This window comes from Podarcis muralis, chromosome 5, assembly GCF_964188315.1.
Source record: "Podarcis muralis chromosome 5, rPodMur119.hap1.1, whole genome shotgun sequence".
NCBI lineage: Eukaryota > Metazoa > Chordata > Lepidosauria > Squamata > Lacertidae > Podarcis > Podarcis muralis.
This window is the reverse complement of record NC_135659.1, coordinates 67,183,562-67,197,042: the sequence shown is the minus strand read 5'-3', so window position 1 is coordinate 67,197,042 and position 13,481 is coordinate 67,183,562. Positions and strand designations below refer to the sequence as shown.

The 13,481-nt window shown below is 41.0% G+C and overlaps 2 protein-coding genes across 9 annotated transcripts in view; one reads left to right on the top strand and one right to left on the bottom strand.

The window, feature by feature from the left end:
• Positions 1-10,391, top strand: part of PHTF1 (putative homeodomain transcription factor 1) — a 26,828-nt gene extending 16,437 nt beyond the window's left edge. For all 5 annotated transcript variants that reach the window (XM_028734521.2, XM_028734519.2, XM_028734518.2 and 2 more), the window contains 7 exons: positions 101-373; positions 1,956-2,087; positions 2,647-2,733; positions 3,905-4,060; positions 5,519-5,614; positions 5,907-6,032; positions 6,415-10,391. In XM_028734521.2, the coding sequence (XP_028590354.1) occupies positions 101-373; positions 1,956-2,087; positions 2,647-2,733; positions 3,905-4,060; positions 5,519-5,614; positions 5,907-6,032; positions 6,415-6,435 (891 nt within the window). In that variant the 3' untranslated portion in view covers positions 6,436-10,391. The remainder of the gene's footprint in view (positions 1-100; positions 374-1,955; positions 2,088-2,646; positions 2,734-3,904; positions 4,061-5,518; positions 5,615-5,906; positions 6,033-6,414) is intronic.
• The window catches only part of MAGI3 (membrane associated guanylate kinase, WW and PDZ domain containing 3), a 113,221-nt gene continuing 108,194 nt past the window's right edge, over positions 8,455-13,481 (bottom strand). For 2 of the 4 annotated variants that reach the window (XM_028734517.2, XM_077929070.1), the window contains exon 21: positions 8,455-13,481. In XM_028734517.2, coding sequence (XP_028590350.2) covers positions 12,376-13,481 — 1,106 coding nt within the window. In that variant the 3' untranslated portion in view covers positions 8,455-12,375. The other 2 variants (XM_077929072.1, XM_077929071.1) reach the window with 1 other exon arrangement.

Genomic DNA, 13,481 nt, shown 5'->3' with positions numbered 1-13,481 from the left:
CTATGGGGAGATTTTTTTTTTTGGGGGGGGGGGTTAACTGTTACAATGAAACATTTCTTGCAGGCTGTGAAATTTTGCTCTTGCTTTCCCTAACCAATAGGTCAATGCCTTTCAGCAAGGAGCTGGTTACCAGTGGCTGGGAAATACTGTTACCATTGGCTTAGCTTTCCTTCCATTTCTCTATCGACTCTTTCACTCCAAGACCCTGGAACAGTTATGGTCCCTTTCTCTAAAAGAACTTTTATATATCTTTTGCGGGGCTCCCACCATCCCTCCGGTCGTCGCCCTTTCGGCAATCATCTTCCTTGAGCGCCTGTGCCTCACCTGGATGTTTTTCTTCATGATGTGTGTTGCTGAGAGAACATATAATCAGGTTGGTCTGAACAATCAAGCTTTGGGGCAACTAGTAGGGCAGAAATGCCATGGCAGTGAAATGGTTGCCACTGAAAGCACCAGCATAATAATAATAATAATAATAATAATAATAATAATAATAATAATAATAATAATTTATACCCCGCCCACTCTGGGCTGCTTCCAACAAAATATTAAAATACAATAGTCTGTTAAACATTAAAAGCTTCCCTAAACAGGGCTGCCTTCAGATGTCTTCTAAAAGTCGAGTAGTTGTTTTTCTCTTTGACATCTAGTGGGAGGACATTCCACAGGGCGGGTGCCACTACTGAGAAGGTGCTTTGCCTGGTTCCCTGTAACTTGACTTCTCACAGCGAGGGAACCACCAGAAGGCCCTTGGTGCTGGACCTCAGTGTCTGGGTAGAATGATGGGGGTGGAGACGCTCCTTCAGGTATACTGGACCGAGGCTGTTTAGGGCTTTAGCACGAACACTTTGAATTGTGTTCAGAAACGTACTGGGAGCCAATGTAGTTCTTTCAAGACCGGTGTTGTGTGGTCCCTGCAGCCGCTCTCAGTCACCAGTCTAGCTGCCGCATTCTGCACTAGTTGTAGTTTCTGAGTCACCTTCAAAGGTAGTCCCACATAGAGCACATTGCAGTAGTCCAAGCAAGAGATAACTAGAGCATGCACCACTCTGGCAAGACAGTCCGCAGGCAGATAGGGTCTCAGCCTGCGTACCAGATGGAGCTGGTAAACAGCTGCCCTGGACACAGAATTGACCTGTGCCTCCATGGACAGCTGTGAGTCCAAAATGACTCCCAGGCTGCGCACCTGGTCCTTCAGGGGCAGTTACCCCATTCAGGACCAGGGAGTCCTCCACACCTGCCCGCCTCCTGTCCCCCCAAAACAGTACTTCTGTCTTGTCAGGATTCAACCTCAATCTGTTAGCCACCATCCATCCTCCAACCGCCTCCAGACACTCACACAGGACCTTCACTGCCTTCACTGGTTCTGATTTGAAAGAGAGGTAGAGCTGGGTATCATCTGCATACTGATGAACACCCAGCCCAAACCCCCTGATGATCTCTCCCAGCGGCTGCATGTAGATGTTGAAAAGCACGGGGGAGAGGACAGAACCCTGAGGCACCCCACAAGTGAGAGCCCAGGGGTCTGAACACTCATCCCCCCCCTTTCTGAATATGGCCCAGGAGGAAGGAGCGGAACCACTGTATAACAGTGCCCCCAGCTCCCAACCCCTCTAGGCTGTCCAGAATGATGTTATGGTTGATGGTCTCCTTCACTTCCTTTCTCCCAGATAGCCTCTAGTATCACAAAATGAGTGTGAAGTTACTGGGTTGCATCTTTCCCCTCTGCATGCAAGTGGCAGCTTGTGGAAAGAGTCTAAATGGATTATGTTTTCCTCCTCATTTGACACCTTGCAGTAATGTGTTTCCTAACCTGGAGAAATGTTATTGAAGGGTTCCTTAGCATATTGTTTATTAACCTGACTGCAGAAATGGTAAGAGGAGGATCTGGTTGTGAGTCCCAAGTGACAGCAAAGTGCAGTTTGTTATGACAGAAACTTACTTTTCTTTTACAGCGGTCTTTGTTTGCAAAACTTTTTAGCCATATCACTTCTGCTCGGAAAGCCAGGAAGTATGAAATCCCTCACTTTAGACTCAAGAAAGTTGAAAACATTAAGATCTGGCTATCACTCCGGTCCTACCTAAAGGTACGTCTAAAAGCATTGGCATCTCAGCCTAAACAGAAGATGCCAATTGCTACTGTATGTTTTCAAAGGAGTGAGACTAGCCCTGCCTCCTTTGTACAAAAACCATGAAAGAGCCTGCTGCCTAGGACTGTGCGGCTGTTTTCAAGTGAGTGCTTGTTCCACCAAGCACTGAGTGAGATCAGCCCCATCTCCCTTGTGGCAAAATCTAAGAAAGGACCTGCCACAAGGGATGTTGCACTTGGTGAAGAAGTCTCTTCCCGGACAGAAGGCATCAGCTGGCAATGGGCTGGTGCTTAGCAGTAATTTTTGATAGCTTTGAATTATGAGTCAGTTTTGAACTGCATTGTTTGTTGAGTTGTTTATTGCTTTATATGCTATTGTGTTTTTATGATTATGTTGATAGAAAATGTACAATTTTCTCAACAATGTTGAGCTCAAAGCAGCTCACAATAACAATAGCACTAAAATTAGCAAATGCTGAATCAAATAGAACTGTTTCTGTTGCTCTCTTTCTTGCACACTTTCCTGCTTTTATAATTCAATTTTTTTGTTGTGGCAGAGGCGAGGCCCACAGCGATCTGTCGACGTGGTTGTATCTTCCATCTTCTTATTGGCTCTTTCCATTGCTTTCATATGCTGTGCACAGGTAAGATCTCAATAATTATTTGAAGATACAATGCTGATAATCAAATTTATATATCAATACAGTACTAATCCAAGCATCTGAATTTGGGTGTACAATGCAACGTGAGGAGAGTTCCACCTCAAAGGGAAGAGTTTGAAAATTGTCCATTTAAAGAACTTGGAACTAAAAAGCTGGACCTGAATTTACTTGTTTCTTCCTCCTTTTCAAACATTTTTTCAAACAAAACTTTAAAAAATTGTAATCCAATGGGCAGGAGTCCCGTCCCCCCCAGTGATATGTAAGCTGTTCCAGAGGAATTCTTTGACTGAGTAACAGGATAAAAATAATTCTCTCTCTTTTTTAAAAAAGTAGGCTTATAGCTAAAATTCCTTTTTGATTTGGTACATTTCCTCTCCACAGAGGAGTGACCTTTATAGAGCAGGTGTGGGAAATCTCTGGCCTGTGTGCCTAATTAGGCCCAACACACATCTTGTTAGCCCAAGAGGCAGTTTCCCCCAGACCATGGCCACTTGTTGCACCCTGAAAGTTTATGTGATGTCAGGTGAGTGACAGGTGGAGACACACTTGCCTGTGAACAAGTAGGAGCTTTGCCACCCGACCCTACCCCACTTACCATTCCCCCCTCCCCCTCCCCCCTCTTTTCTTCCTAACCTAACACTGTATGTAACACTAATGTCTCACAACAAATAAAACTGATCTGTAGAAAACGCATCTTGAAAAAATAGACAATGCACGTTTTTTCGTAAACTAAGAAATCTTTAATAAAAAAATATATTTTAAAAAACACAAGTGGGAGCCTTAAAATGGCAATGCACTCCCAGTGGTGACACCAAGCCTTCCTTACCAATGTACTACCAGTCAGCTGGGATTGCTAATGCTAATAACTTCGCCATGGCGGAACACCATAGTACCAGCTCATCCTAGCAGAAAACAGAGGTTGAAGTCAGTGCCTATCAGCTCCCTGGGAACTCTGTAGTCAGTTGATCCTTCCAGGGGCTTGCAAAGAGCAGACCAGGGCTCTTTGGAAGCTCCTTTCACCTTGCAAAGTGCCCTGTTTGGTGCTTTGAAGAGCCCATAATCAGCTGATTGGTGCTTCAACTATGCAGGGCTATAGCAGCTGTTACAGCTAGTAAAGGGCAGTTTGCTGATTCTGTTGTGTTTCTTTCCACAGCTTTTAAAAGGTTACAAGACATTCTTGAATGCTGCTTACAACTGGGAATTCCTAATCTGGGAAACAGCCCTGCTTCTCTTCTTGTTGCGTTTGGCATCCCTGGGCTCTGAGACCAACAAGAAATATAGTAATATTTCAATTCTACTCACTGAGCAGGTATTTTGCCTAACACATACCCTTCTTGTGATATTAGGCTATCAAATACATAAACTAAAATTGATAACCTGGGGTCTGTTCACTAGAAATTATTTGCCACTTTCAGTTTGCCATTCATGCCTGTAAATTGTTAGAATTCCTGCTCCATGATTGCAGTCATGGGATTTTTGTCTATCACATGACAGTGTATGTTTTGATTCCACAGAGTGGGAAGTGACGAAGGCAGGATGTTTGTGTTGCTGTGTTCCGTGAAGTGGGACTATTGTCCTTTGTTCTTTTTCTCTTTGCTGTCTGATGCTAGAGAGAGAGGGAGCCATGTTGCAATGCTCCGTGTAAATAAAGTAGATTAGCCAAAATGTTGAGTTGCTGAGGTCTGTCACGCAAGTTGTGCAAACTCTGCAGATCCCTAAATGTGCCGGTGTCGGTTGGCATCGGTCGCTGTGATGTTCGGGCTGAAGCAAGCTTTTGAAGCTCCCAAACGATCGACCAGGAGGGAGAAAACATGCCACTTGGGCATGTTTCTCTGCCAGGGTCCTACTCGAGTGTAGGCTGAACTCCTGACATAAATATTCATACATCTAGATCTTTGCACAGTTCACAAGTAGTCTGTTACTTACCAACTTAAATCTATATAAAATGAATTTATTAGTTTTGAAGAACAAGCTGGTTTTCAAGCCAGGTGCTTGAAGATATTGGGGTCATTTTGTTAATGGCTACAAAGTGCCACACTTGCACATTTAAAATGTAACAAAATTTCAGCGTTTAATTTTCATCTTTCAGACCCAGTGCATGGTCTGAAGGCTCATGAGGCTACTGCCTTGCTGAAGCTAAGCAGGTCTGGGTCTTGTCAGTGCCAGGATGGGTGAGCCCTTGGGTACCAGATGTATGCTGCCTTTAGTTCTATAACAAAAGGCAGGGTATAAATGATGCTGTATCCAATTCCTTGTATTCCTGCCCCCTTTCCAAGCTACAAATCTACTTTTCCTGCTACATGGACTCTTAAAACATACCCTTCATGAAGCACCTGTCTATGCAGCCAGGATTTGTTTAGACACCTGTCTTCTAAGTCTATCATCTCCCTTTCTCTGAGGTACCCATGTTTCTGGTAGAGACTAGCTTGTCTCTCATTTTGGTGCTAGGGTGTATTGTAATTTGCTGACCCTCCTTTGGTATGCAGGCAAATGGTTGATTTTTTTTGGGGGGGGGGTAACTTCAAGCATTTTGTGGACTGCATCTAGGTGTGTGTGTGTGTGTGTTTTAAAGCTCCTTGTTGGGGCCTGTGTTTCTGCTGCTTTGCTTAGGGCAAGTATTAAGTTACTTCAGTTAATAGTGCCTAAGGCTAAGGATGGGGGAAGGAACGTTGCTTATGCTGAGCATGCCTCCTATCCCTCCTATAGGTGAAGGACAGACTTGGATCAATAAAAGATGTGGACTGTTGTTTTTTTAAATCTGTTGCAGATAAACTTATATCTTAAGATGGAGAAGAAGCCAAACAAGAAAGAACAGCTCACACTGGCGAACAACATTTTAAAACTTTCTACCAAACTCATGAAGGTGAGCAGTTCAGAACTATGTAACTCCTTGCCTAGTTAATACTTGATAAAATGATGTTTGACCATTTGAAGGGTATTTTTGTGGTGCCCATTTGGGAAGGAGCAGAGCACACACTTTGCATGAACGTCTCAGGTCCAATGCTTGGCATTTCTAGGTAGGGATGGGAAATGTTGCTGTCTGAAACCCTGAAGGGTCAGTGTGGACAGTACTGACCTAGATGGTCCACAGCGTAAAGCAACTGTCTACGTTCCTAAGCAAGACTAGCCCTTTAACTTTCCTTTTCTGATGGCAGGAGTTAGATACTCCATTTAGACTGTATGGCCTGACAATGAATCCCTTAATCTACAACATTACTCGTGTGGTGATCCTGTCTGCAGTCTCTGGTGTTATAAGTGATCTACTGGGATTCAACATTAGAGTAAGTATTGATGTGTCTGCATGCAGAGTGGCTAGTTCAGTTTGGTGTTTTTCTGTGCTCAAGTTCATACACTTCCCTTCCTATGGGCTTGGTGATGCTGCAACAGATACTGTTACCAAAGAAACCAGCAATTGGGCCTTACGATTCTGGACCTTCAGTTTGAAAACAAACCAAACCAAATCAGAGAAGGCTGCTTAGTTTAAATCATTGGTTTCTGCTTCTTCATGTGTGTAGCCTGCAAATGAACAATGATCTGACAGTTGCTTGTATATGCTTTAAAAGGCTTAGTTTTGAACTATGAAACTACTGTTTTTTAGATTGATTTTTTAAAAATTCAATTGTTAAGCTACTCTCCTGATACAATGCCTACTTAATTTTTTAGTTGTGGAAAATCAAACCGTGAGTTGAAGAAGAAAGAAGCTTGGGCCCTTGTCCAGTGCCACAAGAGTTATCAGCAGTCCTGCATGGGCTTGGAATGGCATTTGAAGGTGCTTCTCCCATTTTAGTAGTCTTCACATCTTATGTTTTTCATACATTCCATCAAGAATGTATCAGAATAAATTAATTTTATTCTCAGTGAGGCCATGGCTTGAAGAAATGGTTAAATAAACCTTAGTAAACGGGCTTCTTAGAATAAAGTTATCTGACAAACCTGCAGCTCCCATGGAGTGCAGTAGTATGAAATCATACAACAGATATTTGTTGCATAAACAAAACCACTGCATCAAGCCAGTCATTTTCCGACCTGAAAAGGCTTGCTGTTAAGTCATCTGTAAGGGGAACAGAACTTAATGCATACTACGAACATGTTAAGGGACATGTTTTTAAAATGAGGTGGCTGAGCATGGTGCTATGTTCTAAGTTCAGAGAGGTGCTTGTTTTTGGCAGAATCACCTCCTTTTGGTAGCTTGCTCTTGACCTACTTTAAAGTGCCTCCAATAAAATTTTCTTGAATGGCACTAGACTTAGCAGCAGAAGCTGCTGGAGGCCTTGCCTACTGATGTTGATTTATAAGAGAAGGAAATTATATACTCAACTTGTGGTGATGGATTTTTATCTCCAGGCATGCAGCGGTTGCTTAGGAACACACAAACAGCTCCAGAAGGTGGCTTACAGTAGGCCTGCCACACACACCAGGAGAGATGATAGTTTTTATATGATTAGCATTCTTCAAATAACTCATTATGTGAACTCAGACTGATCTGAACAAGCAAAGCAATCTCTCCATGAGAGAATACAGCAATGTTTATATGCTTCCAGAGAGAGCAGATATTCTACAGTATTTAAGAGGCAATTAGAACCAAATTTCTGCTGGGATAGATTACAACACCCATTGCTAGCATTTAGCTGCACAGAAAGTGGGTTGGACCTGAAAATTTTCCCACTGCAGGGAGCTATTGATTAAAGAACTTTACACACAATCCTTCCCAAGTAGGGTAAGTATTAGGGCTGTGGACTGCTTCACACAAGAAAATTTTCTATAGCTGTACTGATTTCCACATATGGTATACATATGGTTTACCATACATAAATATTTAGAACCTACATGGCAGCTTCTGAATGTACATGCAGCAAACACATATTTCTATGTTTTTCTATTTGTGATACTATAATTTTATTCCTGAATCCACATACAAATATGTGAAGTAACTCTAAAAGGGCTTACCAAATTATCACTGAGTGGTTGGTTGCTGTCACTAGTATGTATGGAATAGTTGAATATTTTTAAAATCAGCACTGCCTGTAGCATCTTAAGCAAGATATACTTTGTATATGATACTGTTTATACAAACAGCTTTGTATGAACTGTTTATTGTCATACAATATTCTTCAAGTCCAACTAAATGTTAGTAATCTGGATGAATAAAACAAGTAATGTAAACACTGAAGTTTTGCTATGTTCTTTTCTGATGACAACCACTGTGTTTACAGGTAAAAGGGCCATTTGTGAGAGATGTGTTGGCTGCAGGTGGAAGGTTAATTTTACATTGTGCTACAGCTGTGAGAAAAGTAAAATTAAACCTTAGAGATGTTTCTACATAAGCAGAAGCATGAACAATGCTGCTGAGCCTATGTATTTTAGAATTTTTGAACTTGTACTTCCTGCTGTTCATGATCTTTTACATCCAATCTGGAGTTATAATGTAGCAGGCGGCTAACACAGTCTGACTCTGCCCCAATAGTTTTTTGTGGCCCTGCAATCCCTCCCAACCATTTCTCTTACTCTACATAATTTGATTCTGCAATGCCAAACAATTTTGTGATCTCCAAAATTTCCCCCTTTTGAAAAATGGTCATGCCCACGTTTACAGTGTTAGCTGGGGCCAATGCAGCCCTTGGCCTGAAAAAAGTTATATACCCTTGTTCTAATGCATAAAATACTGAAGAGGTGATATTTTCATAAAGTACAGTACTCCAGAAGCCATGAACTAGAGTCTCTTTTTAATGTATCTATATAAAAAATAATGAGCGATTTACAGGTCTCTTTCTAATCAGAACCTTAGAAGTATATATAAAGGTGCTGTACAATATATAAACATTTACATCCAGTACAACCATAGGTTTCTCAACATTCCAAGGCCACATTGCTAAAGTCATTTTATGCAGTTAAGTACAGATACAAAGTCTCTGGGTAGAAGGGCTCACATCAAACAGAGGACAACAAATTAGGTCACGCCATTAAAGGTTAAATTGCATATGGATAATGATTACTTGCTGAATAATGGAGGGGGGAACCATTTTAGTTTTACTAAGTCATCTTGATATTTCTGCAGTTTTCATTCAACACTATTCTGTGACAGAGTATAAGAGAATCTTGAAGGGATGTTTCATGATGTTTGTCAAGGTATTTAAACTACATAGGCTAACTCAAGTATTAAATATTTTCACAGTAATTTTCTACAATATTTGCACATACGTCCTACAGCAACTTGAGTTCTTAAATGAGAGAACAAAAGACACTTCAAAAAACAATTTTCTTTATATTTAAGAGTTTAACCAGCTGTTAGTCTTTTAAAAAACAATTTCCTCAAGAGCTGGTTTGTCTTGGTAGCATCACACCACAGAAATGCTTAGGAAAACCAAGTCCAAATAATATAGGGCTTTTAAAAACCTCCTGTTCAAAACAGGAATTCATTTGAGCCACATTAAACTTTCAAAAACTCAGGGAAATTAATAAGCAACACAGATATTGTTGGGATGGGAAAACACCATTTAAAAATAAAAAGCACAAACCCATGTGGAACTGTAAGATACTGTAAATTCACAGCCAACATACATACACCTTGCACAAATTTTTAAAAAGGTGAACAGATGTTCTAACCTAACTTAAATGTGCATCATCACACCAGTATATGTTTCTGGCTGCCACATGAGTAAATCCATCATGAAAGTGCAGGACTATTGCACAACAGACAACCTTGCACCTTTCAATTTCCCATTCTGACCAGTGCCATCAGGCATCCTATTGAGGCTCTGATTACAGGTACGTTTATGCTTTCAACTTTTCCTTCTCAAGCATTTTCACTGTCATTGCAATGGTCAGCTTGAGAGGTGGTGGTGAGGAAAGGGCTAATCAACAGCTTTCTAGAGACCTAGTGCTTTTAAATGGGCAATTGGATGTCACTTATGTCAGTTGCTTCTGATCAAGCTAGCAGGATAAGCACAGCAACCACACAGGGATAGTCATACAAAACCAGTAACAATAGCACCAAGCAAGTACACCTCTTGAAGTATTCCAGGCTTCAGTGAAATCATATCTCACACAGACAGCATCTAAGGAATTTCATTCTTCAGCAATCAAAGTCCATTTCAAGAGTTCACAGGATTACCACTATCCTAGATATCTTCACCAATCTATTCCCCATCACACTCAAAGCATTCAGACCCAGCAGGGCTAGGTGAAAAGGGTATGTCAGCAATCGAGTTGAATGCAAAGCAATAATCTTCTGAAAGTGACATCGCTAAAGCCCTCAGTGGCAAGCCTGTAGTTACTACGACACAATGCCAACTTCAGCTGTTCTCCAGAATAAGGCTGAGCAGTATCATGCAAAAGTGAAAAGCGAACAGAAATGGTAAAACCTTGAGCAGATAGATGGGCTCTATATAGATAAATATTTCCAAACAGCAATGGGAATGACTTTTCTCTTATTCCTACTGGCTCAGGGGAAGTGCCACAGTAACAGTAGTTACTGCACATGCAAAGAACTACACATGCAAAGGAAGTAGAGAAGCTTGTCTCATTCAGTTCAACAAAGCAGTAAAACTGACTGCCAGACTGCCTAAAGTAGAGTGCAACTGATAAAAAGAAAGGGTTAATATGTCAGCAAAACAGGAATGCCACCATTAGATTTTTTTTTTTTTTTAAATGCTTGGACATTACTGTGCAAGAAAAATAGTACTGTGCATTTTTTTTCTTTAGTAGATAGGGATTTCACAAAATAGAGGGGAGAGGAAGGGAGAAGAATGTTAGCAGTAGTAGAGTTCTTAAAAGGCAATATTAACAACGTGTCCTTAATTTGCAGACATCCATTTGCCACAGTGCTGCTATGCTGGAAGGAACTTGTTTTGTCCCATCTCAAACACACACACTCCCGCTCAAAAAGCAAAACAAGCTCAAAACACTAAAGAACTTGCAGAACTTATTAACCAGACATTGCATTAAGACATTCCCAAAACGAACACACACACACACACACACACACACACACACACAGGCAATGAAAGTTCCATTACAAAACATTCTGCATGTTTGAGAAATCATCACTTATACACTATAACTAACAGAACATGTAAAAAAAGGACTGGAAGAGAAGCTAATGGATGAAGGAAAGAAAATAAGTTTGAGAAGAAAGGGGAAAGAATAAAATATGAGTTGCCTGGGTGGAACCAGAAAAAGTCTTGTTAAAAAAATAAAACTAGAGAACAAGACTTGAAAGCTGGAAGAAAGAAGTGTAATACAATTAAACAGCCTACTGGAAGAGGAAGCTCCCTGACAAAATGTGGAAATCTTTGATTTAGGGTAACATAAGGGGCATGGATCAAACTCTTTGCTGAGATGGATCAAACTCACAAAAGCTCCTCCAGAGGCTGCCAAATCCATTGCTAGAATGATGTAAAATTCAAAGTCTCCATTCTTGCAGCTTGCCATCTCCTCAAATCCCATCACTATTAACTACACGTCTGAGGTGCAAATGGGCTCCACTGTTAACATTCCTCACTATCATATTTACACTCACACAGAAGTAAGAGAGGTACGTAAAAAAATGGAAAACAAAGTAAGGTCTTCTAGTAATAGCGACAAGCAAGGACAATTCTTGAGAATTTGACTTTGGTGGATTGGTTTACTCTGCTGTGTTTTAAGATCTTGAATTCTGAGCCAAGGCAGGAAATATTCAAGTGTTTAGACGGCATTAAGCAAAAAAAACAAACAACAGATGGGAGATGCTGACAAACAGCATGGCAGTAAGCTTGAAAGCATATGCACACTCTGCATGTTTAATAACTAATGTTAAAAGTGCTTGTTAAAAAATAATAATCAGGATATAATTTCGTGGCAATCCTGAAGCCACTTACTTCAATATAATCAGGCTGAAATTAAGAGAACTGTTGTGATTTTAAAACTACTCAGCTTTCAGATTTAAATTTGTATCACATATTTTAAAGTTGGAATGGACAACTCGAACAAGGTAGTGAAGAGAGCAAATGACAAAAAAGCACATATAAAGGGGCACTGTCCTGTTTAAAGTTATTATGCTGGTATTGACAGGTTTGAGGAGGGTGGAAGAGAGCTTTGTGAAAAAAGGCATTTGGGGCATGTTTGCTCCCTGACTCCAGAGAGCCAAGAAAACCAAGCACATCTAACTTCTTGCTTGAGCAGCGAGAACTCAGAAATATTCCCTATGTAAACATGCAGCATGCTTGAGTAAATACTCATTTTTAAACTCCCCCCCCCCCCTTTTCTGTGGCAGTGGAAAATGCAGAAGATTCAACAGGATACAGTAGATAACTTGGCACAAGAACAAGAGTAGTGAGTCATGATTACACTGATAATAGGCATTAAATAATTTTGTTCATTATCTCACAATACTATCAGAAAGCCTTAGCAGTGCAACATCAGGAGCATCAGGACACCACCTTCAAAGGGACCAAAGGACAGCAGCTTTTGAAGAGTTTCATATATGCAATCCGAAAGGTCCTTCATGCAGCCTAATTTCACTTCCAATCAAATGTACTTTCTGTTCATCACAGTGTCTGAAAAAATGACAGTTTTGTGAAAAGAAAAACTGTTTTAAGTGGCCACATTAGAAACCTGATTAAAATATGTTCTAAAAAAGTTTGTCAGTCAAACCCGTTTGTCAGTCACACCTGTTGCTTTTGTGACTCTGCTTGCACTTGGTACCTTCCAAGGTCCAGGAGTTATAGCTTTCTTCACAGGAGATCTGCTCTCAGTTTTGAAAATTCCATCCTCTTTGGTTTTGTCAGCTGACTCCAGGTCATTGTCTCTGTATTTGTTCAGGACAACAGGCTCTCCTGCTTCAAGCCTAGTGTTGTTATCTCCAGAAAGTACTGAATCATCAGGAAGACCTGCCATTTTTAATTGGTTAGAGCTTTTGATTTTTTCATCTTCCAGTGTTTTCTTTCTAAGTTGATTAGCCTCAGAAAGTGGAGGAGACTGCTCCTCTGACTTGTAATGTGCTGTCTCTGGAGGGCATTTCTCATCCTTCCCAGATATGTTTTGCTTTGTGACTTCTTTTATGCCTCCTAATTTCACTTTTTCTATTGGTAGCACAGTTGTGTGCTTTTCACTAACAGGTGTTCCACTTTTAAATTCTGTTAACCTTTGCTCTGTGTTCAGATTATCTCTGCTTCTTTCTTTCTTTGGATATTTCTGGGGACTGGCAGATCTGCCTCTCTTTTCCTTGGCAGGGACTTTCCCAATATCTGCACTCTCAGTGGTTCCCGGGTGCTTGTTTTCGCGTCTTTTGGGACTTTCTGGCTGGTCTAAGCAACCCTTGGTGGTTTTTTTAGGTTCACCCATTCGAGGGCTGTTGCATGGCGCTTGATTATGGCCTTTGGAAGTACTATTGCTCAACTTTTTTGGGCTGGCTGATCTGCCTCTGCTGGTTGCATTGCCCACTGCCAACTGTGCAGTACTGTGTACCACCTTATCACCTGGACTGGAGGGGTGGTCCCGTTTGTTCACATTCTTTTGTGCAGAAGTTGCATTCTTAATCTCCAAGTGGTTTTCCATTAAAGTGCTTTTCTTTTCAGGCACAGTTTTCTTCAGTTCTTCCAGTTTCTCAGGCATCTGGACTTTCACTAAAGCTTCTTCTGGTCCTGGCAAATGAGATGCTTCAGATGTGGAAGCAGAATGTGAAGATGAGGGAAGTGGTGTCTGTTCACCGTGTGTTACACTTGAGGACGTTGGATTCGAACTATCCAGATCAC